General features: G+C 50.1%; 1 protein-coding gene across 3 annotated transcripts in view; it reads right to left on the bottom strand.

Annotated features, from left to right (window-relative positions):
* Positions 1-3147: 3147 nt before the first annotated feature.
* The window catches only part of Sptbn2 (spectrin beta, non-erythrocytic 2), a 41310-nt gene continuing 19885 nt past the window's right edge, over positions 3148-24572 (bottom strand). For all 3 annotated transcript variants that reach the window (XM_021152127.2, XM_029472463.1, XM_021152126.2), the window contains 28 exons: positions 24038-24155; positions 23379-23537; positions 22751-23053; positions 21629-21782; positions 20527-21397; positions 17983-18120; positions 16864-17620; positions 16167-16369; positions 15802-15892; positions 15478-15624; positions 12904-13167; positions 11258-11482; positions 10951-11040; positions 10150-10410; positions 9931-10061; positions 9535-9739; positions 8535-8909; positions 7522-7766; positions 7281-7419; positions 6816-6900; positions 6359-6555; positions 5946-6091; positions 5781-5856; positions 5657-5707; positions 5244-5464; positions 4838-5011; positions 4315-4357; positions 3148-4006 (listed from right to left, as the gene is read on the bottom strand). In XM_021152127.2, the coding sequence (XP_021007786.1) occupies positions 3779-4006; positions 4315-4357; positions 4838-5011; positions 5244-5464; positions 5657-5707; positions 5781-5856; positions 5946-6091; positions 6359-6555; positions 6816-6900; positions 7281-7419; positions 7522-7766; positions 8535-8909; positions 9535-9739; positions 9931-10061; positions 10150-10410; positions 10951-11040; positions 11258-11482; positions 12904-13167; positions 15478-15624; positions 15802-15892; positions 16167-16369; positions 16864-17620; positions 17983-18120; positions 20527-21397; positions 21629-21782; positions 22751-23053; positions 23379-23537; positions 24038-24155 (6097 nt within the window). In that variant the 3' untranslated portion in view covers positions 3148-3778. The remainder of the gene's footprint in view (positions 4007-4314; positions 4358-4837; positions 5012-5243; positions 5465-5656; positions 5708-5780; positions 5857-5945; positions 6092-6358; positions 6556-6815; positions 6901-7280; positions 7420-7521; positions 7767-8534; positions 8910-9534; positions 9740-9930; positions 10062-10149; positions 10411-10950; positions 11041-11257; positions 11483-12903; positions 13168-15477; positions 15625-15801; positions 15893-16166; positions 16370-16863; positions 17621-17982; positions 18121-20526; positions 21398-21628; positions 21783-22750; positions 23054-23378; positions 23538-24037; positions 24156-24572) is intronic.

The following is a 24572-nucleotide window of genomic DNA, read 5'->3' as shown; positions in this document are numbered from 1 at the left end:
CACCCAAGCTACTTGGAAACATTTCTTTACCAAATCCATGCCCCACTCATTTCAGAAGCCATTGTCTAATTGTAATTACACATTTTTAAAATTAGATTTTTTTGTTTATTTGTTTTTCGAGATGGGGTTTCTCTGGTAGTCTTGGCTGTCCTGGAACCTCCTCGGGATCTGCTATCACCTAACCTTGTACATTGTATTTTGGGATCTCTTCCCAAATTTGTGGGGGCTCCACAACTAATGCTCTACTAACGGTTCCCATTTTTCTATACAATTTCATTTCACCCCCTTTCTCCCTCCCAGCCTCTTTTAGACATGGCCTTTCTGTGTAGTCAAGGCTGTCCAAGAACTGGCTGTGTAATCCAGACTAGCCTTGAACTCACACTCCTACCTCAGCCTCCCCAGTGCTGGTTAGTTACAGGTGTGTGATACCATTTCTAGCCTCCAGTTTTATCGTTTTTTATTATGTGAGTTGGGTGGTGATGAGCACATTCAGGCGGCTCTGTGAGTTTGAGGCCAGCCTGGTCTAAGAGCAACTTCCAGAACACTAGGGCTACAGAGAGAAGCCCGTCTCAAACAAAACAAAACAAAACAAAACCCCATCCCCCAAAACAACCAAACCAAACCAAACCCTAACATGAGTAAATAGTACCAAGTTCCCAGAAAAAAAACTGCTAGAATATCCTCCTACTTGGAACACAGAGGGACTATGTTTGTTTGTTCTGTTTTTCCTGTCATTACCAAGGTCTGGTATTAACTTTTCTAATTTTTGTCAGTTGAAAAGGTGTAAAGTTTTATTCACAACTCAACTTAGTTTGTTTTTGTCTTGTTTATAATGAATTTCAAAATAACTTGTTCTTATCATTTGTGCGCATATACATTTCCTGCTTTCCGTCTTCTGTCTGGAATTTAGGTCTCAGAGCCTTTGTGTTGAGCTGTCGAGTTTTCCTGTATATTGTAGCTATTTCTAATTGGCTTCAGATATCTTGTCATTACACTAATAGCTTTGTTTTTTGAGGGAAATATTTTTTAATGTAACCAAATTATTGTTTCCTAAAGCTTTCTCTTTTATGTTCTCTTTAAGGTACATTCTCCTACCACAGCTCATGTAGATAGTCTATTCTCTTCCATTCCTGTTACCTTTCACTCTTAGATCTGTGGTCCAGTTTGAACAGTGCCATAGAATAGAGATACAATGAGCCATATAAGTAATTGGTGATAAACTGGGAAAATGGTCTGTGAGTTCAACTCAATAGTAAAGCATTAGTCTAACAACCGCAGGGCGCTGGGTTTCATACCTAGCACCACAGTGAATAAATACAAATTTCCAGGAAACATCAAATTATAAAACCTTGAAATCTATTTTAATATTTTTAACATGAGACCAATATAAAAATTGAGATAATTGAATTCCCCTTGAAGTCCTGAATGTTATTTCATACCTTCAGCACATCGCAGTTTACACTTGCCACACGTTGAGTACTCAGTAGTCCACTGTGGCCATTAGCTACCATGTGGGTCAACACAAGCAAAACCCACCCTCGTCAGTGATGGTCGGTAAAAGTGCAAAGCACAAGCCCATTCATTGCTACTGACTCCTGTTTCCCACCAGTTTGCAGGGCCAACACTGGTATTATTTTTGTCCCAACCTTTTTTCCATAGCTTTCAGGGCCCCATTCTATCTATCATCCTTCTCCTCTCTCCCACCGACATTCTAAGATGTCTTTCCTGAAGACTTGCTCCCTAGCCCTCTGCTTACCCTCCTCTCTGTCCTATGTGGACCCTCTTCTCTGTCCTCTGAAGTGGCTTTAGCTGCCACACGTGTGGACTTTCACCTAATTCCTGTCCTTCCTTTTCTTTTTTGTTTTTTTTTTCGAGACAGGGTTTCTCTGTATAGCCCTGACTGTCCTGGACCTCACTCTGTAGACCAGGCTGGCCTGGAACTCAGAAATCCGCCTGCCTCTGCCTCCCAAGTGCTGGGATTAAAGGTGTGCGCCACCACGCCCGGCCTGTCCTTCCTTTTCATTCAGTTACTGCTCTGCTACCACTCAATTGCAAGGTCATTTCTCCGTTAATTCCTCTCACACATAGTACATCTGCTTCCAAACTTTTCCAATTACTGCTTTTTCCCCAAGCCCCATGATCTGAGCTTTCCACAATAACGCTCCCATGTGTAACAGCTGAACTTGAATTATGAGAAAAATGTGTGCTGACGTTTGTTTTGCCTGAGAATGGGGCGTTGCTGTTATACTATTGTGGGGCAACTGAAACCACCTAAGAGAAAGGCCGTCCCTAAGAGAGAGAACACTTACCCTGTGAGTAATGTGCTGTGCCAGATCTGCTGCGTGGAGCCCAGCTTGAGGCTGTGTGAGAGTAGTCCCTAGTGTGCACACACCTGGCTCTGCTTGTCTTTGTTCTGACTGATGGTAGTCAGGGCTGCTTGGGGTCCCTGGCCAGTTATGCTGAAGACAGTAGTTTTCCTGAGTCAAACAGACTCAAGACTTGCAATTTTTAATACCTTCTGTTTATACATTGCAAAGTTTAAGAACAAATACTTCTCTCCATCTCTAGAATATATTGTGTGTTTATTTACATACTCAGGATATCCTTATGGATTTCTAGGGTGAACTTCTAGAATGCAGGAGGTGGGACCTGCCACTCTTCTGACTCTGTGAGAGCTCCCTTGATTTCATGGGAAAGACAGAAAGGTGCTCACCTTTCCACTGATGGCTGAGCAGTAGTTAAGACTAGGTTGTGGTAATAGCCCTCACTACTCCTTATTGAAAACAGTTGAGACACTTGGGAGTGAGGAAAATTAGTGAGGAGTTGTAGTTTAGTGGTAGAGTGCTTGCCTTGCATGCACGGCAAGAAATTTAACAAAAAAGTGTGCACCAGGGAGATTGACTTGCTTCCTTTGAACATGAATACTGTTAATTGTCATCAGCCCAACCCACAGTGGATGTCTTTGGTTTAAACAGAGGCTTAGCATAGGTCGGCCCAGTGAAACAGATCACTATCGGGGAGACTGGGCGGGGGGCTCTCAGGATCACACAGATTGTGGGGGCTCAGAAGCTGGGCGTACAGTGGGTATCTGACATGCAGGAGACCAAAACTGGAGAGGCTATGGTCAGGAAAGCAACAACACCAAGAGGCAGTGAGAGAAGCCGAGCTGTTTAATCACCTCCTTGGATAGGCTCAAGGATGTGGCTACTCCTGAACAACTCACACTTGGGAGCCACCTAGAGTGGCTGGAAACAAGCAGCCCCTTGAGTCAGAGGGTGAGGCAGGATAGGCAGGGAAGGCTTTAGCGCCTCCGACTTCATCATCTGGCGCCCCTGCCCTCAGGTCCTGCCTGTTTCAGCTCTGAGGGTCCTGGCTGATCCCAGAGGCAAAGAACTGAATGGTGGATGGCACACCCTAGCTGTGGTGGCACAATGACCCTGAGGCAGGGACAATGGTTCCCACATAGCCCACGTTGAGGGTGGCACTATCTGCACCGTGGTGGGAGGATGGGTGGAGGTATAAGGCTTGGGAAGAGGTGACAAGGTAGGAATGGGTGGTATTAGGTGTAGCCTGGGTCCCACCACCAGTTGAATTAAATAGCAGAAGAGAAGGTTGTGGGAACACTTGTTTGTCCCCAGTGACAGTTCCTGGTGATGGGTTGACCTTAGCAGCAGACCCTAGCAGCAGGCAGTTGTCCTGCCAAGAGGGTGGTCTCTGTCGACAGTCCCTGGCAGTTTTCTGAACAGAGGGAGGGAGCTGGCCTGGAGTCTTGCCCCGACTACTTGTTCTTCTTAAAGAAGCTGAATCGCTTTTCTCGCTCTCTTTCTCTGCCATCCTTGCTTCGAAGCACGATGGAGCCCTCAGGCTGTGACACTGGAGGCATGGTCATGGCCCGGGTCAGACCCCGGCTGGCACTGGGCACCACTGGCTCTTCTGACTCTCCAGGGGCAGAGGACGCAGTGGCAATGGCTGCATTCACCACTCTCAGCCATGAGCTCATCTCTGCCTGTAGGGGACAGGGAGACATCAGCTCATACACAAGGACTGACTTGGGGCAGCCTGTAGCAGACAGGGGGGAAATATGATAGGAGGAGGTAGAAAAAGAGAGTGAGGTTTTCATTTTAGAAAGAGAAAAAGGACCTCATTAGGATGGGGAGCATCAGTTGGTTGTGGTGGCACAGGAGACTGAGGTAGGAGGATTGGTATGAGTTCAAGGCCACTCTGGAGTAGGAACCAAGGCTACAGAGTGAGACCCTGTCTCATAAAACCCGGTGCTGGCAGGGAGAGAGCACAGCGAGGAAGGGGAAGGCTCACCTCGTCCTTGGCCTGGAATAGGTATTCTTTGCCATCCTGTAAGCTGTTGGGAGAGATAAGAGCCTGCATTTGGCATGCCAGTGGTGCTGTGAGCTCAGAATTCTCCCAAGACTGGATTCACTTGGAGGACACAGCCCTCAAGGCCAGATTATATTTTATACATTCTTCATAGTTTCAGAATTCTGCAGAAGTGCAATAGCAAATTCTTTCTAATAGACCACAGGAGGCCCTGGTAAGCCCATTTCCAGCTGAGGCTATGTAGGCTTTTGCTGGCACTTGGCAGGCCCTTGGAAGCTGGAGTAGCCAGCATCCTGCCCTCATAATTCCCATGCAAGATAACTTCTCAACCTTTGTTTTAGTTCCTCCATTCCTCATTCCAGAATCTCCACTGTCTTCCACCTGCAAATATAGCCCCTAGCATGGCAGCTCTGTTCACGTGCTCTCTCCGGTAACTTCCTTCTCTCTGCACCTTGCTTATTTCTGACACCTTCCATTCCAACCCGAGAGTAGCCCCGGTTCCTACCCCAGCTTGAAGACATGTTTGCGTTTCCGATAATCAAAGGCCACACTGCCCTGGGCCCTGGCCAGGCTGACAGGCACTTCTCCATGGTAGGGCACTCCTGCACTAGCTGCCCTGGCATCCTTGTAAAAGCCGAGGCTCCCACGCCGAAGTACACAGTACACATTCTGCCAGGACCTGGGGGAGGATATGTCAGGGTCAGAAACCTGGTAGGCAAGCCTTTGGGGGACCTGTAACATGGGCACTGTGGAACTCCTGTCTTTGGGTCACTTGTGGCCATCCCTGGAGTCACTTTCTCAAAGGACAAACTCCTATAAAGTGCCCCCCTCTCTGTCTAGGAAGTTTTCAGGAAACCCTCTTCAGAAGCAGAAAGGCCACAGGCTCTGCACAGCACAGCCAGGGTTGATACCTGTTGGCAGCTTTCTTGTTGAAGGCTTCCATCTCTTGTTTGCGGCACAGCATCCCTTCCATCTGTTCCTGAGCAGAGAGCTCAGGACCTCGTGTGGGCAGGGTGGCACCATGAGCTGATTCAGATGATCTGCTCTGGGGCATTGGAGAAGGAGCAGGGCCCCGGGGCAGGGTCTGCCTCTCTCCCCGGGGCCCACTGGACTCGTCTCCTGTGCCAGAACCCTGTGCGGGGAAAAACGTCAGTGCTAAAAGATGACATGGATGGTATCCTTCCTTGGAATTAGGAGCCAATCTACAGCCAAGAGCTGGTCTCCCAGCCCAAGCTTCTGTTGAACCTCATACCCAGGATCCCTACCCACTTCTTTTGTCCCTTCATCTCCAGGCACCCACACCCACCCCTCTAGGGAGACTCACAGGCCCTTCAGGGACATTGCTCTGTTCAAGTCTCTGCTGTTCCAACAGGGGCTGCAAAGACAAGAAGCTGTGAGGATCTGGGGGCTGGCCGGATTGAAAGAGACGTCCAGGGTCATGAAATTACCTGTGAGGAGTCGGTGTCCGTGCAGACCCCATTAACACTGGGTGCTTGTGTGGATGGTGGCAATTTTGACTGGGTCCTAGAATAACCATATATGACACAGAATAATTAACCGGTGGCTTGCTTGGGCTTAGCTTCAGCATCCCGGCCTGGGTATCTAGCTCTTACCCATCCCAGGCAGTGTCAGGAACTCTCTGGCCATCTACCAGACTCCCTTCGGGCTGACTAGCCATGGGCTCTGAAGTAGGAGGCTGTTTCCTCCGTTCCTCCTCCTCCTCCCTCTTCCTTTTCCGCTCATTTTCCCGCTCTTCCAGCTGTTAAGAAGTGCTGACGTCAGCAAGCATCAGGGTGAGGTGAAAAGCTGCAGTGTCTCACCTCTAGCCCAATAAAGCAGGAAAGATGGACAAGAGACTCTAAAGAGTTAGAGCAGGAGGCAGAGGGATCTTAGTGGCCCCCAAGCTGACTGACATGGAACAGAAGAGCACTCTAAGCTCACATGCAGAGAGAGAAGCAGTGCCGTAGGAAGGGAAGAAATGGGGCAGCAGTGGGGTTGGGCACCTCTGAGGTCCCACAGTTCTCACCGCAGTGAGCTTCTCCAGCGCACTGAAACGCTCTTCCCAGGCCACGGCTGACTTCTGAAAGGCTTCATGTCGCTTGATGAGGCTCTCTACTTCATCCACAGTGCAACCCAGTTCTGCACTTCGCACCAATGGCTCCTGACTGCAAAGCCAGGCCTCCGCCATCCCTGCATCTCTCCCAAACACAAGCACCTCCAAAACTGCCACGATTGGGGTAGGGGGTCATAGAAAGACGGAAGGTTAGAGTGCAAAATGGCATCGGGCAGATCAACCTCAAATACAGGGACAGAGACCAGCATTGTTCCAGAGCACTGTCAGGAATTGGTACCAAGTATAGAAGAATCCTGGGATTCCACACCCAGCGATCCTGGGCTCATGCACTGTGGCTACCACATACAGGCAATGCCCAGGCGCTCCCTCACAAGGCCCCTCCCTCCTGTGACATCCCACAGTAGCTCACCAAGCTGTAGCCAGTCCATCTTCTCCTGCCACTTGTCAGCTGTCTCCTGGCGCCGGGACTGTAGCTGAGACAGCTTCTCTGAGATCTGGGGAATAGGGAAGGGAGGCATGACTTAGGACCTAATGGAGCTTTCCCACGGTCCCTGGGAGCCACCAAAATACAGTGATGACTTTTAACGTCGAGAGGGGAGGAAAACAGTCCTGGGAGGAGAAGTGAGGTTTTAGAAATCTATGGACAGCATCGGGAGGAGAGAGTGAAAGAATTCTTGCTAAGAGAGAATGACAAAAAGCAGAAGATGGGCAATGTCAAAGCACTTGGCAGGATAGAGCAAGAGAACCGTGACCAGCCTGAGCTACATGGCGAGCAAACAATAATTCACAAATAAACAAAATGAACAGAAAGAGAAATTACAAGAATGGGCCCTGTTAGGTGTATCTAGCCAGATTCTCTCTAGGTCTTGCCTACCTCCTCAGCAGCATAGTGGCTCCGGGCCAGCAGCTCCTGCCCCATGTCAATGCAGGAGGAGAACCTGTCTGCTCTGGCCTCTATCTCTGCTTTGATTCCTTGTTGGTTTTTGATGACTAAATCTGCAGAGGACACATCCCTGGGCCAAGACAAAGGTGGCATTACAGGCTGTCCCAGCCCCACCACAGCCACCAGTAGCATCATACAACATGTGAAGGACAACGGGCACTATGGGTCTCACCGGGGCCGCTCCTGGGCATCCATCTGCAGGTTAATCCCATCCATCCACAGCATCAACTCCCGGACAGCCTTAAAGAATCGGAATTTGTCCGTGGTATCCAGTAACAGCTGTCGGCGGGCAGCAGAACTTCCCTGGAGCTGGGCCCAGGCCTCAGCCACTGCCTGCATGTGACGGCCAATTTCCTCAGCCTTGTCTCCAGCATAGGCCTTCTGTAGCCTTTGGCCATCATCTTGAACTTGCTGGACCTGAAGGTGGGAATCCAGGTCTGAGTCAGGCAGAGCTGGGGGACAGCAGAGCTGAAGTCTCTTCTCACATGGCTTTCTACTTCATGTCTGTTCCACTAGCCAAAGTTGTGGTAGGAGGAACCAAGGTTCAGGCCTAGCCCTGGGGATAGGGTTCTAAAATCAAGTTGAGCTGTTCTACCCAGGGTATAAGGGACACTGAAAATCACTAGAACGAGATGTGCAGCCTAGAGAGTAGATTCAGCTTGGGGCTGACTGGCCATGTGAGGTTGAAAGAATGATCTGTGTTAAACTTAGGAATCGAGAATTCTGGCCTGAATGGCATCAAAACAGGTAGGTTTTGGCAAAGCATGAAGGATCTTGCAGCCATTGGAACCATTTGAAGAAGTTGTGGGTCCTCATTAAAAGCGTGAACTTAGCCAGGGAGATGCCTCAGTATGTAAAAAGCACTCACTCAGGTCTGATGACCAGAACCTAAAGTGCAAGGATAGAGTCACCACTTCAACGTCGTCCTCTGACCTCCATATACGTTGTGACATGTGTGCATGAACACATGCTATAAAAGAAATCCTGAATGTGATAGTTGATATCCATTCGCTAGAGATAAATTTCTGGAGTGATTTTAACCTCATCTCCAAATGCCCCTCAGGGGTGCCATCTTCCCCTCAGCTTCTCAGAGACCTTCCCTAGCACACAAGACCCCCCTCCAATTTCCCACCAAATAGTTTCCTCTCAGCCTTTCCTTCCCGACTAGTTCATATGGGGTCAGACCTGAGTGCTGAGGGCTTGGATGTCATGCTCATAGGCACAGTGCCGGCGCTGCAGGGCCTCAGCAGCATTGAGGTCGCGGCCAGTCCCGTCTGGAAGCTGCTGCTGCTTGTGCTGTACCCGTGCCAGGGCTTGGCGGGCTCCATGCAGGAAGCGCTGCAGCTCATACGCAGCAGCCAGCACCTGACCTCTTGTGTCCAGCAGCTCCAGCAGGTCAGCCCAGGCCTCATTGAGACTGTCCTTCCACTCAGCCACAGTGGCCCGTGCAGCATGGCCCCCAGCAATGAGCCCATTGGCCAGTGCATTGGCACTGTCTACGCGCTCCTGGCCAATGGTGCTGGTGTCCTTGGAGAACTCTCGGAATTTGTCCCGAAGCATCTGTAGGGACAGAGATGAGACCTTCTGTGTGAGGTCCCCCCTCAGGGAGCGGAGACAGAGATGAGACCTTCTGTATGAGGTCCCCCCCAGGGAGCAGTCACTTCTTTCTGAGAACCCACTGGTCAGTGAGCAGGTATGGCCGCTTTAACTTTACACTTGTGAGTTGCTGAACAGCAAGGATACAACCTGAGAAATGCATCACTAGGGAATTTCACCAGGTTGCAAATGTTAACTAAAATGGCTAAGGTGACATAATACCACAGTCCTATATGGCACCTGATAAAAGGTACCTAGGATACCCCAAACCTATAGCCCTTAACAAGGACACCCTAACTATGGGCTAGATTTCTGCACCAGAGGACCCAAACCTCCAACCACAGCAGAGAATCTGAAACTCTCCCGTTTTGTTGAGGTCTATTGGGGAAGAGTAGCAATTTCATTTGTATCCTCACCTACGGGCATCCCTGTGCCCCTCTTTCTGCACAACTGCTCAAGTTGTGCAGAACTCAACTCAAAACCCACCTCCGCTGGCTCTTTGTCCCCACCCACATGACTCTGCCTGGGCCAACACTTTGGTCTCCCTGCGGACCTTGATCCTTCCTGGTGCTGATCTGCAGGCACTCACAGTCACATGCTCATAGTCCTGGCCCAGTTCATGGGAGGCTGCCACGACTTCACGCTCCTGTATCCACTGTTCCAGGTCATCCAGCTCTCTGCGGAGCTGGCACAGCCGGAGGTGCTCCTGCAGGCGCTCGCGCCGCTCTCCTGCCAGCTCCTTCAGACTGGCGTACAGCTTGTCCACCTGGGCTTGGCGTATTGTTAATCTTGTGCTGCAGAGGTAGAGAGAATGGCTTGCTCTGTGTCACCTAACTGCTCTGTCTGCTAACTGCTTGCCAAGTCCCTGCTTCTCCCAACTTTCTATTCTGTATGGACATAGTTCAGAAGATGTCACAACCCCTACTTTCCCAGAGCCAGCCCTCCTCTCCTCCAGGGTCAAGGCTCATGATACTCACACACTCACCTCTCTGGATGTTCATGGTCAATCATATCTTGACTGCTAGCTGCTAGTTGTTTGATGGTCTGGGCATAGTCAGCAAGGGCTTGTTCCAACACCTGATGCTTCTTCACTTCTGCCTGGGCACTCAGCTCATCCTGGGAGAGGGGAAATTGAGTATCAGGCAGCAGGGGCCTGGGGGCAGAAGAACTGGCCACACAAACCAGCCATTGCTCTGACTCTCACCTTGGCCTTTTCCTGGCCCATCATGTGTAACTCCTGCTCACCCATCCAAGCCTCGGCCTCTGCAGCATCACGATAGAATTGCTGGGCTCGAAGAGCTTCCTCCAGCCGCTTACCCCGAAGCTCCAGCTCATGGCTCAGGCGTTTCCACATTTCTTGGAGCTCAGCCAGCTCTGGACCTGCTGCTGCTGTTCCCAGAGTGTGCTGCCTCTCTTTGAGGTCTGCAATCCGGGGCTCATGGCCCTGGATCTCCTTCTGCAGGGTCTGTTCAGAGCAACAGAAGATGCACTGAGAGGCTTGCAAAGGAACTGCAAGCCTGCATCCGCTTGGACCTACCTGCTCCACCTCAAGCCCTCCAGCCCTCCCTACATTCTTCTCTTTTCTGAATCCTGTCAAAGACTCTTTGTCAAGACTCCGGAGGGGGACGGTGGGGGGCCGAGGGGGGGACAATGTGATACCCCTTCAATCCTCATGCTTTCCTACCAACAGAGGCCACTCTCCCGAGCGTGGGGAAGAAAAGTCACCAAGTCTAGGGCTACAAGCAACAAGATAATGCCACAGACACCCTACCATAGGGAAAAACAAAGGAGCCAGACATGGCAGCATACATGCACCATTAATCCCAGCAGATAAAAGTGGATCTCTTTGAGTTCAAAGCCAGCCAAAGATACATAGTAAGGCCTTATCTCCAATCAACAGCACTGACCCTCCACCTCCCATCACCACAAAACAAGGGAAAAAACAAAAGTCTGAGTGAGAAGATGCTCTTGGGAACTTTGTTTTCACCCTTGCCCTCGGCCTCACCTGGTTTTTCTTCATGAGAAGCTGGACACTGGGCAAGTCCTTGCCATGTTCCAGAGAGCTGGCCATGGGAAGCCGTTCAGTCACCCACAACTGGAGAGAGAGAGAGGAAAGGTTAATGGAGCCGCAGAGAGGAGCTGTCTACAGCTACAACTGTGTGTGTAAAGGTAGGCCAGGGAGCCTTGAAGGACATCCATGAACATCCTTAGAGGGGGTGGGTCACTTCCTGCGGCACTTTCCCAGTGCCCAGGAAGTGGGCCCGAGAGCCACACGGCTGGGAGCAGCTTGCCGTTCCATGCCCCTGACTCACTATCTCATCTTCCACGTCCCGGTGGAACTGGTGCTGCTCTCGGGAGGCGTGCAGGCGCCGGCAGCGTTCCTTCATGGGTTGGCACAAGGCCCTGAACTTCTCCTCCACAGCCCTTGAGGTCCTTTCTACCTCCCCTGCACTCTGGTCTTCCTGGGCCAGGGCCTGGGCCTGGGCCTGGATCGCCTCTACCTCCTTCTCTCTCACAGCCATCTCTCGTTCCAGCATCTGCAAATGTGAGGAGATAAGAGAGATCAGTGCACATTTCTACTTCAACTCCTAAGACATAAGCCTCTATCAAATCAGCCATGATTTCTGATTCCTGGGGCCTCCCCACAGGAAAAACAGCCTCTTATGGTCTGGGTAGTTCACACACAATTTTTTTCTTTATAAAAATGCCAGGACTATGTGACAACTATGCATATGAACTCATTGTCTCTCAGTCACAAATTCACTTTAGCCTTCTTTGAGATGCTCAACTACACCCCTCTCCCCCCCCCCCAGCATTTTTCCCAAGCTGGTACAATGGCAGCCTTGTCAGAAGAGGGCGCTAGAGGAAAAAGCACAAATACTGGAGCAAGCATGCTTAGCTTTTTGCTTGGGCTTTAAAACATCAGAGTACAGGGATCTAGTGGCTCTTTCCCCTCCAGGGAAAGGAATCCTGCTATTCCAGGATTCTTAGGGTCAGGGAATCAGGAAATACAACCTATTTGCTAAATTAAGTATATTGACGCATTCCTCGTAGTGTTGTGCATTCATTCATTCATTTATAATAAAGACAAAGTTGAATTGCTGAATATATGACAAAGATCATATAACCTACAAAATGCAAAGTATTTGTTTAGCTCTGCTGAATTTTTTAATATGTATTTTATTAATTTGTGGGTGTATATGGATTTCTCTCCTACCATGCAGGTTCTAGAGACTAAACTCAAATAGTCAGGTTTGATGATATACATTTTTACACACAGAGCTGTTGATGGCCCTATTGTCTCTTTACAGAGAAAAGGTTTTCTGACACCAACTGTAAAATTCTTTTTAGACTTGATCTGGCTTAAGTTGTAATTTGTTTCCTCCAAAACTCATGCTGAAATCTGGACCTCAAAGTAAAGTGCTGATGGCAGTAGAGGCCTTTCCAAGATGAGTGGACATTAAAGGGATTTATGTAGTTCCCACGAGACTGGACTAGTGACAAGACCAGGCTGCAAAGCGAGGCTGCCTCTTGGGTTTTGTCTCTTTCACATGAGCTAATTTCCATTTTGTTCTTCTGTCATCTTACAACACATCAGAAACCGAGCAGATACTGGTACTACACCCTGTTCCTCCAAAACTGCAAGCCAAAATAAACTTTTTTAAAAAATAAATCACCCAGGCTCTGGAATTGGATTGTAGCAACAGAAAACAGATTGAGAGCACACCTTTAGTAATAACACCTTTTACTAATGAGTATCTTTTGTTAAACTAACGTTTCCTCGTCCGTGTTATTAGTGTGGCCTGTCTCCTGACTTCCCTGACTGATACACAGCCCTAATAGACCGTGACAGAGTCTTTAATTATGATCATCTACCGGGCCTCCTGAATTTCAAAAGCTAGGCACCCTCTTCCACTGGTTGTCTGACTGTTCATCTCCCCAAAGGCCCCTTGCATACCTGTTGCTTCTTCAGCAGAATGTTGACACTGGTGAGGTCTTTGCCATAGTCATCTGAGTGCAGCTGGGCCTGCAGGCTCTCCAGCCAGCTCTCCAGGGCAGAACAGCTTTGGGCAAATAGCTCTGCCCGGTTGGCATCAAAAAGACTGCGAGCCTTGGCTTGGGTAGTGGTCTCCAGTTCATCCCAGCGCCCGTGCAGGTCCTCCAGCTTCTCTGACACTACGACTTTGAGTTCTGGCTTTTCAAGAGTCAGCTCCCGCCCTTCCTAGGTGACAAGACAAAAGATGTGTAAGTGTCAACATCCGACTCCACTGAGTGTTGCAGGCTGATCACAGGCCAGGGATCTGAGCAATAGAGAGCTGAAATGTTCCAGGTAATTCTAACGTCCTGTGTGACGCAGGCTCATTAATCGTCTCTCCCCAGAGGTTTTGAAAGCCTTCCACACTGCTCTTTACTGTTGACCACGCTCCACTCCCTTTTCAAGATCAATCCAACTCGACCCTCCCTTAGGAAGCCATTGCAAGCTGGGCCTGGTGGCTCGTGCCTGAAATTTCGCACTTGTGAAACTGAAACGGGAAGCTATAAGTTTAACGCCAGCCTGTTCTATACAGCAAGATCCTGTCTAAATAAGAAAACCTTTAAAGCCATTTGGAATCTTCTACTATTATGTTGCACACAGACTTTAATTATCTGCTGTCATTTTATGTTTCTTAACTCATGTCTTCTCCCTTGCACTAAAGCACATCTCACAGGGTCTTCCCAGCGTCAGCCTCTCAGCTTGAAGACATGTTTCTATGGGAGTACAGGAGCATGAGTGGTGAGTCAGAAGCACTCACTCCCAACCAGGGCAGACGGGTGATGGATGAACACGCAGCAACTCTGTGCTCTGGGTGGGGTAATACTGCGTCAGGTTCTGTCGTCTCTCAGAGTGCCCCAGTAGCTCTGCGCTCCAGTAGCCTGCTGCAAACCTGGCATGATGAAACTCGCCATCTCCTTCTCTCTCCCTCCGTGGGACTGGGGATCGAACCTGGGCCTCACACAGCCAAGGACATGCTTTACCCTAACGAATCCTGCCTGGACTACTCTCTCTTCTGTCTCATCTTCTCGCTCCCCTCCATGGCATTTTAGGAATCACCTCTCCTGAAGTTGGGCTGCTCCCAAATTCTGGTTTCAGAGTCTGCTTCTGAGACCATGAGCTCAGATGCTTTGTTCAGGCCTTCATTTTATTTGACTGTTGGATGAAGAGGGTCAAAGGCTGGTTTGTCTGGTGCGGCTTCAAAGCCTTTAGCACGCTCCCTGCATAGTGATTCATGCTTTTTCTGATCTTGCCCCGACACTTGTCTGCCTTTGCCTTGCCATACTCTGTCAGCCTTCTGTGCTCCAGGCAGGCTGCTGTCCTCCTTGCTCCCAGTCCTTCTCACACTTCTGGTTTTCTGCTTATCATCACTCTTTCCCTGGAACCTACTCTTTCTGCTTGCTCACATTCTCTTTTCCTTCCAGAGATGGCCCCGCCCCAGTGCATCCCTTCATCTCTGCTTAGTGTCCAGGCTTTGGGACCTCCACCTTTTGGCACCCACTGTATTCTACTCTGGATCTTTTCACTTATTTTGCAATCCTGCATTGAACAAAGAACCTTATAAACGCTAGGCAAAGCTACAACCCCTTTCATTTTGAGGCAGAGTCTCACTAAATTGTCCAGGATGGCACTGAACTTGGGATCCTCTCGTATTACAGGCTTCTGCCTCCAGACTAGCCCTTCTGCTCTGGATAGGACTTGGCTGTCTGTGTAGCTCTCACATCCTGGCTACAGTGCTTTCTTTCCTTTTCATCTGATCCAGTGGTAGCATCACCTCCCTTTCCTCTCAGCGATTTGCATATGGGACTACTATGCGTGCATCTCCTGAGCAGATGCAAGCACTACAAGCTGCTCTCCTCTCCCCAGGTATTATGCTCTTGAAGGGGAGAAAACATCTTCTGATATGCCAGGAACCACATGGCAACACACTAGCTAACATCACCATCTCTAGGGATATTTGCTGAGAAGTAATATTTACTTGCCCCCAGCAATTGAGAGAGACAGTGCGGTGTGGGAGACAAAGTCCTAGGAATGACAAGATTAAAAACCAAGGCTTGTATCATGGCAGATGGACAAAATCTGGCCCCCCTGCCTGTTTTAATAAAGTTTTATTGGAGGACAGCCATATTCATTGGTCTCTATGACAGTAGAAACGAGGAGCTGAAACACAGGTATATGGCCTACAGAGCCAGAAGCATTTCCTATCAGCCCTTTACAAATGTTTGCAGACCCCAGGTGTAGAGGGTTATGGTGTTACAGATCCAGAAGCAGTTATGACATTGAACCCAAGCCACAACAGGCTCTCTCGTCTACTGTGTTTTCTTGAAGTTCTGTCTGACAGAACTTCATCCTCGGGCCATAACTACCCATTTGGCAATGTGAACCTCTGGAAAGAGCATGTCCTGGAGTTAGGCCCCCTCGGCCTATACTACGTCCAGGATCTGCCCAGAAGCACCACCAAAGGCTCAAGCATTGTGTGGCTCTGGCCACACTGGTTACCTTGTCCACTTTGTCCAGCCAGTCCTTGTTGGCTGCCAGCTCGGCCATGAATGCCTGGTGTTTTTGCCACTTGGTGTGCAGGTTGCGAGCCTCGTCATAGGACACATCCTGAGCTGTCAGCATCTTCTCGTCAATCCAGAGTTTCAGCTGGTACAAGCATAAAGCAAGAATGAAGGAAGAGATCTTTTAGAGGGAAAGGGGGTGGGGGTGGGGGATGATCCAGGAGATGCAGAAGACTCCAGAAGAAGCCACGAAAGGCTTCTGTGTGTGTAAGGGATGAATGGCAAGGAAATGCCATGGGGGTACCAGGGAACTGAGCCTCACCTCCTGACAGTCTTGCAAGAAGTGCTGCTGCTCTCGGTTGTCCCGAAGGCGTCCTAAAAGCTGCTGCACCGCCTCCTGATTCTTTCTGTGCCTGTAATGACAGCCCAGGATAAAGCCATACCCTTAACTTCTCTAGAAGGTCCAGTCTTCCTCCTATGAGGAGACTGTCTCTCAGGAGTTCCAAAAGACACCGCAGGAATCTGATCTCCAGGCCTGCCATCTGTGGATCCTGACCCAGCCTCTACAACTACTCTGATCTTTCTGTTTTGTGTTCAACTCTCTGCCATCTCTCAGTTCACCCATACACAGACAAACTATCAACCATCTCCCTCTAAGCTTCCTCAGGTCTGCCACCCTCGCCACACCTCTTCTCGATGGAGTCCGCCTTCTCTTGGATCTTCTCAGCGTGGATATTGCCCTTGGACACCAGCTGACGTCCAGCCTCCAGGAGTCCGCGGATGCGCTCTCCATTGGCGTCCATAGTGCTCATGAAGTCTTCCAGCTTTTTAATGGCTGCATCCGCCGCCTGGAGTGTCCCTGGCATCTCCGTGTGAGACAAGACATATTCCTGGGTGGAAGAGAGTACGGCAAGCTCACTTCTCATAGCATGTAGATTCTACCCCTCTGAGAATACCCCCTTATTTGTAATTATTGATTTATTAATATTTGCAGGACTAGCCAGGCTTTTCATTTCTTCTAAAGTCAGTTTATGTTCACATTTAGATTTTGTTAAGGATTATTCTATTCTAATAACAGCAGTTTTCCACAGTGAGTCACAAATCAGATAACGTGCATATCAGATATTTATATTACAACTCCTAACAGTAGCAAAAGTACAGTTATGAAGTAGCAACAAAATAATTTTACGGTTGGGGAAGGTTGAGAGCCACTTTATTTTAATAACATATAAAATCTGTTATTAGAATGTATTTCTAATATATTCTTCCTGCCTATCTTGCTTGTTCACTGGTAATACCCATCCCTTTTATCACTTTGTTGTGTCCTTCCCCTGATCCCCCCTTTCCTCCTCTTCCTAGCTGGAACTGTTTTCTGGACTCTTACCTGGCTGCTGAGAACACCCTCAGCCTGACGAGCATCTCTTAAAAACCCCTGGAAGCCATGGGCCTGGGCCAGGCGGCCTTGCCGGCTCTCCCACATGCGACCCAGCTCCTCCCAGCCGGTTCCAAGGGCTTCCAGCCTCTGTCTGAGGAAGAGGCACTGGGGATCAGCCTGGTCTCTGGTCACCTCCTCGCCCAAGGTCCTGAGGCGGCTGTACTCGCTCTGGGCTCTCTCCACTTCTCCCCGCAGAGCTGCATGCTGGGCTAAGAGGGCTTCTGCCTCGGGAAGGGTGGCTGGCCCTTCTTCAGAGGCTACAGCCGTCTGTGTGCGGCCTAGCCAGGCCTGGAAGTCATCCAAGCTGCGCAGGAAATCCTGCAGCCGCCGAGCCTCACCCAGGGACTCTTCTCTCCGCCTCATGGTCGCCCGAAGATCTTCCCATCCTGCTTGTACCTCTCCAAGCCGGGTGTTGATGGCAGGAGCTTGGGCTGGGTGCCCAGCAGCCAAGGCATTTGCCTCTTGGGTCAGCTCACCCACCCGGGCAGAGATAGCTTCCAGATCTCTCTCAGTACCCGCCAACTTCCGCTGCAGGGCCAGCACACCAGCTAGATCATTGCCCAGGCCCTGGGTGGACTCAATGACCTTAGTCTTCTCTCTCATCCAGGCCTGGGTCTCTGTGCACTCTAGGTGGTAATTCTGGATGCTCAGGGCTGATGTCAGAGCCGCCTTTTTGCCATCTGCCAGGGACCGAAACTGCTGCCACCTGTAAGTAGGGAAAAGGTCTCATGTGAAGGGCTCAGCTTCCTTGCCCTGGCCAGGGATTTGGAAATCTCTTCCTCCTGCTCTTTGCATACAGCTCCTACTTCTACTTTCACAAGAGGTTACCCAGCCCTGCTCCTCGCATCTTTTTTCTGATCGTTTCCAGGCTCTGCGGCCTGCCCTGATCTCTTTTATTCTATAACTTCTTTTCTCCCAACGTAATTCCAGTCAGGTTTCTTTCCTCATCTGCAGTCCCCTTCTAGGCTCTGCCATATTCTTCCTCTAAGTGCCATCTGCATTGCCTAGTAAGTAAATGCCTTTTTTAAAAACACCAGTCCCTGGGGCTGCCTCCCACCTCCAGCCCACCTTTGGTTGAGCTGCTCCTGGGTGCCAATGATGCGGTCCTTGCCTGGTGGACTGGCCTTCAGCAGCTGCTCAGCGATGTCATTGACAGCAGTAACCCGTGCAGCCAGGGCGTTCATTTCAGGCTCCAGGGTCTCAAACCTGAAGCGAGGGAAGAGTAGGCCTGGAATGATGTGACACATCCCTTAGATGCCCACAGAACTCTGTCCCTTAAACACGAAGATTCCGTTCCAGCATTGCTGGGCCTCTTGGCCTATAAGGTCCACAGTACCTGTGAGTCAGTCCCCAACTCCCTCAAAATGAGTTGAAAAACTATCTACTTTAGGGTTGCTCAAAATAGAGTGAAGGCCCCAAGTCAGGTATACCTACACAGTCAACTTCAACTGTGGCACGGTGGGTCCCCACCTTCACCAGAACCTCAGTGTTCCTTTTGGAACTCTTCCCTAGCTACCTACCCACACCCCATCCTTTTGCTATGAGCAAAAAGATGACAACAACAACAATTAATGTCTAAGCAGAAAGTGTGAAATACAATTCCTTTGGGAGGGGACAGCTGACATTTCTATAAAGGGCCAGGTGATCCAATACTTGTCTCTATGAGTCACAGTCTGATCCACAAGGTGCAAGTGCGTGCGTGTGTGTGCTCGCGTGTGTGCGTGCTCGTGCGTGTGTGTGTGTGTGTGCTCGCGTGTGTGTACACCAGCAGAAAAAGGATGAGCACAGCTATAGTGATCCATAAATGAGGGAGGTGGCTCTGCTCCAATAAAACTATTAACAAAACACAACAGCACCTCAGGCAGCAGGCTGGATTTCTGGATTTCACGCAAAGGTTCATCAAGCCTACACTGTAACAGATCTTAAAACTACAAAACAAAACAGCCAAGCAACCTTCATTCCCAGAAACCACATGATGGCTCACAACCATCACTGCGACTACAGTGCACTCATATACTTAAAATAAATGAAAAAATAAATCTTAAAAAAATAAAAATAAAAACCAAAATAAACTTTTTATTTCAAAAACTGCCAGGAAATTTGATTATAGACTGACAGCAGGTGATATCTAGGGGTTACTGATTTTGTTTTATGGGATAACAGTATTGAAATTCAATAAACATTTTCGGCTGGACATGTTAGCATATGCCTTTAATCCCAACATTGGAGAGGTAGAGGAAGAGTGAATCTCTGCGAGTTCAAGAGCAGTCTGGCTTAGCCGGGCGTGGTGGTGCACGCCTTTAATCCCAGCACTCGGGAGGCAGAGGCAGGCGGATTTCTGAGTTCCAGGCCAGCCTGGTCTACAGAGTGAGTTCCAGGACAGCCAGGACTACACAGAGAAACCCTGTCTCAGAAAAAAAAAAAGCAGTCTGGCTTACACTGCAAGTTTCATGACAGCTAGGGTTACACAGTAAGAACCTTTCTCAAAGAAAAGAAAAAAGATGTTCTAAATGACTGTAAGGTTCACTGTTCTTTGGATACAACTCTGTTTTTATTTGTGTGTGTGTATACACACCAGCAGAGAAAGGATGAGATAGTGTCAGATACCCTAGAACTGATTTCTTGAATCCGATGTGGGTGTTGAGAATGAAGCTCAGGAAAAGCAGTCCCTGCTCTTCCCTGCTGAGCCTCCCCAGCCAGGTATATTAGAAACATATATATATTATGCTTGGTCTTTTATGTCAGGGTCTCACTATATGTCCTCGGCTGCCTTGGGCTTGCTATACAGCTCAGAATAAGTCTAAGACTTATAGAGGCTGCCATGGCCTCTTGGATGCTGGCAACGCAAGCATACTGCATATCCAGGTTCCAAATATGTAGCTATTTTAAGTCCACACATAATTAAAATGTATTATTAGTCTATATAAGGATACTTCCTCATCTCTCTTAAAGGGGCCATCTTGAGATGACGAAGTCTCTAATCGTATTAGAGACTTGATTTTTTAAAAGGGGAAATCAATCAAAAATATGAACATATTGATAATAATGGAGTCTGGGGGTGGAGACACGGATTTGTTGTGACATGTTCTCTACTTTTGAGTACGCGTAACATTTTCATTAAAACTTTAAATAGTTGGGCATGGTGGCACATGTCTCCAATTACAATCCTCAGGAAGCTTAGACAATTGTTCCACATTCACCAAGCCTAGGCTGGAGAGCGAGACCTTGTCTCAGCTTCTAAAAGCAAGCGGAGACCACTGGTTAAAGAGCATGGTGGCTCTCGCAGAGGACCTAGGTTTGGTTCCCAGTGACCATGGTGTAACTCCAGTTTTAGAGGCTCCAATGCCCTCTTCTGACCTCTGCAGGCACCAGGCACAGGTAGTACACAAACATACATATAGGCAAAACACTCACACACATTAAATACATCCTACAAATAATTACACACACACACTACAACTAAGAGAAACAACAGCAGGACCTTGAAAAGAGATAGATAGTACTTAAGGCTCAGAGCAATGTAGCAGGTAACTGATGTGATACTTGCATCCCTCCCTGCACCAGGCCCCCAGCTCGCACGTGATACACCTCAGAGAAAACAATGGATTTTACCTCTGCTGGACCACCTCCAGGTCCTCCAGGCGCTCAGGTAGGGCCAGCCCGTTGAGCCATTGCTCCTTCTCCTCTACCCAGAGCCCACAGGCCCCAGCCTCGCTGAGCATGGTATAGAAGGCCAGGGCTGCCTCCAGGGCTCGTGCACGCTCACCGGCTCGGGCCTGTAGCTCCTCATAGTGCTGCTCCAGAGTGGGCACCCTGCCCTGGACCTCAGGTGTGTGGCTCAGTGCAGGTGGCAGGGCTGCAGCCTGCTCCCTCAGGGCATCCAGTGTAGGCCGGTGGGCTCGGATCTCCTCCTCAAGGGCCCTGTGCTGCCTGGCCAGGGCCTGTGTGGAGAACTCGTCGTGCCCTACCTCGGGGCTAGATACCAGGCGTAGTGCATCCACCAACCAGGCCTCCATGTCATTTGCATCTGCCTGGAACTGGTAGAGGCTGGCAGCCTGTGCCAGCTGCTGGGCTCGCTCCTCGGCCAGAGCTTCTAGTCGCTCCCACTGGGCCTGGAGCTCTGCTGCACGGGTTGAGGCTTGGTTGGCTCCAGGGTGGCCCTCAGCGACTAACTGCTGACCTTGCTCCAGGGTGAGCTTCAGGGGCCCCAGACGGCCACTCATCTCACCCCGTAGGGCTGTGTGCTTGTTGAGCAGGCGGAGGACACCAGTCAGGTCCCGGCCTGTATCGGCTGAGGCCAGGAGGTGCTGCTGCTCCCGGACCCAGGCCTCAGCCTCACCCACTTCCCAGAGGAACCTCCAGAGACGACGTGACTCTTCCAGTCGGGCCCTTCTAGTCGCTGCTAATTCACACAGGGCCTCATAGCTCTGCTCCAGAGTGGCCACCCTCTCTGACACCAGCTGTGGGTCACATGGCCTATACTCTGAAAACAAAGAAAAGCCAGAGGTCCAGAGTGTTAGGTGCCACCCAACTACCCTTGCCATGAACCACTCCAGCTCACTGTGGTGGGACTTCTCTCATGATCTAGCTATCACTATTATCTACGCGACAATGATCCTGCCCCGCCCCCCTCAAGTTCTCCCAAATGACAAGCCTCATGTTCCCTGTTTCCTAGTCCTTCCAGATCCAGCCTCCCTCCCCCCCCAGTTTTCACCTTTCCCTGGGTCGCAGAAACGCAGGGCAGAGGCGCTGACCGCTCGAACCCTCTCAGCCTGAACCGCGATGTCCGCCTCCACCAGTTCATGTAGCTGCAGGAGGTCCTCCACTCCAGCCAGGTGCTTGCCCAAGTCCTGAGACTGCAGTCGGCCCTGCCAGACACACATGGCATGCCAGTGCCCGTCTGAGAACTGCGTAGCACCCTACCAGCGTGCCAACCTCACTGCATGGTCTTTCCCACTCTGGATAGCTCCACTTTACACTCACTTGGAGCATTCTTGTGAGCATGCACACACGTGCACACACACGAGCACACGAGTGCACGCGCACCCCCAGTTCTGTTTTCACACTTGGTTCTGTATCCTCCACTGCCCTCCCATGGAAGTTTTCTCAGTAAAGCCTGTTCTGGAATCTTTATGGTGACTCAGCTCGGCTCCAGAGTCAGAGATCCCATCCTTCAGTGTTTTCTCCAGACCCACCCTCGAGCCCACCTCTCCCCTAGAAGATGGCAGTCTGTTTCTCTACTCCCACTCCTGCTGCCCACAGACCTTCTGCACACACTAGCCCAAGGGATCTTTTAAAACAGGAGGTGGAATAACACCTCTTCTTTCTTTGAAACCCTTTAAACACTTTAAATGCTCTGTCTGAGTAAAATTCAAATTCCTTGACCAAGCCTGTGGGGATTCTGATGGAGTCAGCCATTCCTCCCCTTTATAGGTAGCTACTGGTCTACCTTTGCAATCCCCACTTGCACAACACTGGGCCTTAACCTCATTATTCCTTTTGACCAGAACCTGCTCTCATCAGAGCTCTCTGGGCTGGCTCCCTGCCTCAGTTCAAAAGACCTTCTCTCAGAAAAGGCCTTGCCCAACCACCAGCTCCAGTGCCTGCAGGCCTTAGAAGCACCTGCTATGGTGTCTATGGGTGTTTTTATCAGACTCTTTCCCCCTTAGGCTGGGAGCCCCATACGGACAGTCTGTCACCTGTGCTCCTGAGAACTAGCAGGGATTGGCTCTGCATTAGTACACTCTACAAAGAGATGGGCTGAGTGGGTGAGTGAGGTAGACAGCCACACCCCAGGGCTCCTGCCCAGCTGAGTCGCGCCACAAGCCACTCCTACCTTCATCTCTGCCATCCAGTCCATGAGGTAGAGCAGGTCCTGAAACACTTTCTGCAGCTCCAGGTTGAGAAGAAGTCTCTCACGGCGGGCAGCCACCATTTGCCTTAAGAAGTCCCAGAGCCGGGCCACGTTGTTCTGACGTGCCGCAATGCGCTTAATGTCATGGTAGTGCTCAGCAGCCAGTTCTGCGGCTACAGCATCCACCGCCTGCACCCGGCCACTGTAGGCGATAATGTCTGTCTCAATGGCTTCATGCTTCCTCACTGCAGCCTCCACTGCTGCCAGTTCCAGCCCAAAGTTGTCCTGTGACAGAGGTGGCGAGAGGAGGGTTGAGAACCAAGGGACAAGACCTCTGCTTGCTCTGTCTATTCCCCAGGGCGCACTGTCTGCCAGGTGCCAACTTTAGGCAGTGGCCGTCTGTGCCCGTCTGTATCTCCTCAACCTGCCTCGAGGTCTTTTCTCCTGGGCGAGCCTTGGGCCCCCAGATCCTAAGTTTCCTGCTGTCTCAGGAAACCCTCAGATACTGTCTGTGTTTTATCTTCTTGCCCTCTGCAGGAACCCTTCCCTGGGACTGTCCGTCTCCTATTCCTCCCCACCAGCCTGAATGTGTCTGAAACATGAGTCCTACCTGGGACACGAGTCGCTGGTTCTCACTGAGCCAGGTCTCCCGCATGGCAGCCTTGCGGTCGAAGCGAGCAGCCAGTTGCTCCAGCTTCTCCTGGCGGATCAGCTCTGTGCGCAGCGCTAGCTCTCGCTCATGTTCGGCTTTCTCCAGCCGCTCCCAGGCCTGTGAGGCAGAAAGTGGATTAGTACAATGGGACCAGGGTCAAAAGAGGTCAGAAGGCTGTGCCATAGAAGCATAGATCCACCTAGCCGATCCATGGAATGGTCTCAGTGAGGCACCTGTGCCTGAAAAGGGAGAGGTTCCAGGCACACTGTGAAGCCACATAATAACTGCTTCTGGGTAAGATATGAGTTCATCTATGGAAAATGTCTGATGTGTCTGCACAGGTCGGACTCTGTGGGCAAACTGTCGTTTCCCTGCATTAGTCTTATTGTGTGAAAAACAGAGGTAGAGACAGTGGAACGGGACTTGTAAAACAAAAGCCTGCGGTTCGATTTATTTCTTGGCTCTGCATGAAGAGTGAGGGGGAAAGACACCGCAATCGTGAGAGGATACCAGAGTCATGCCTGCGCGTGTGGGCAGTGGGTAGCAGGGCTTGGTGGAGGTCAAGAAGGCCCTGGGTCCCATGAGGCATGGGATGGTAAATGAGGGAGGCCCCAGACCTTGTTGATGTCGGAGATGAGCCGGCCTTCCCGGGGCGTGTAGACCTTCTGGTTGTTGGCCCGCAGCTTGCTCTGGACGGTGAAGAGCAACACCTCCAAGTTCCCTTTCTCCGTGAACCTGAAGCAGAAGCCAAGCTGAGCTCAGAGGCGAAGACCACGAGGGACCCAAGCCCGCAGCTCAGTGTGGGACACAGAGAACCCACACTGCTTTTCTTCTCATGAAAGCTACACATGCTTTGTGTGAAAGCAAAAAAAAAAAAAAAAAAAGGAGCAGGTAAGCCAAAAGGACACACCTTGGTTTTCTTTTTTGTTTTTTCTTGGAACTCATTATGTAGACCAGGCTGGCCCTGATCTCATAGATCTGCTTCCCTCTGAGGGCTGGCATTCAAATTGTATGCCACCCTCACTTCGCTTTTCTTTCTTTTGCTATGTAGCCCAGGCTAGCCTTGAACTCATAGTCCTTCTGCCTCAGTCTTTAGAGACCTGGGGTAACAGGTTAGCATCACTATGCTTGTCTTTTTTTTTTTTTTTTTTT

This window comes from Mus caroli, chromosome 19 (genome assembly GCF_900094665.2).
Source record: "Mus caroli chromosome 19, CAROLI_EIJ_v1.1, whole genome shotgun sequence".
NCBI classification, from domain to species: Eukaryota; Metazoa; Chordata; class Mammalia; order Rodentia; family Muridae; genus Mus; species Mus caroli.
This window is presented reverse-complemented; position numbering and strand designations above follow the sequence as displayed.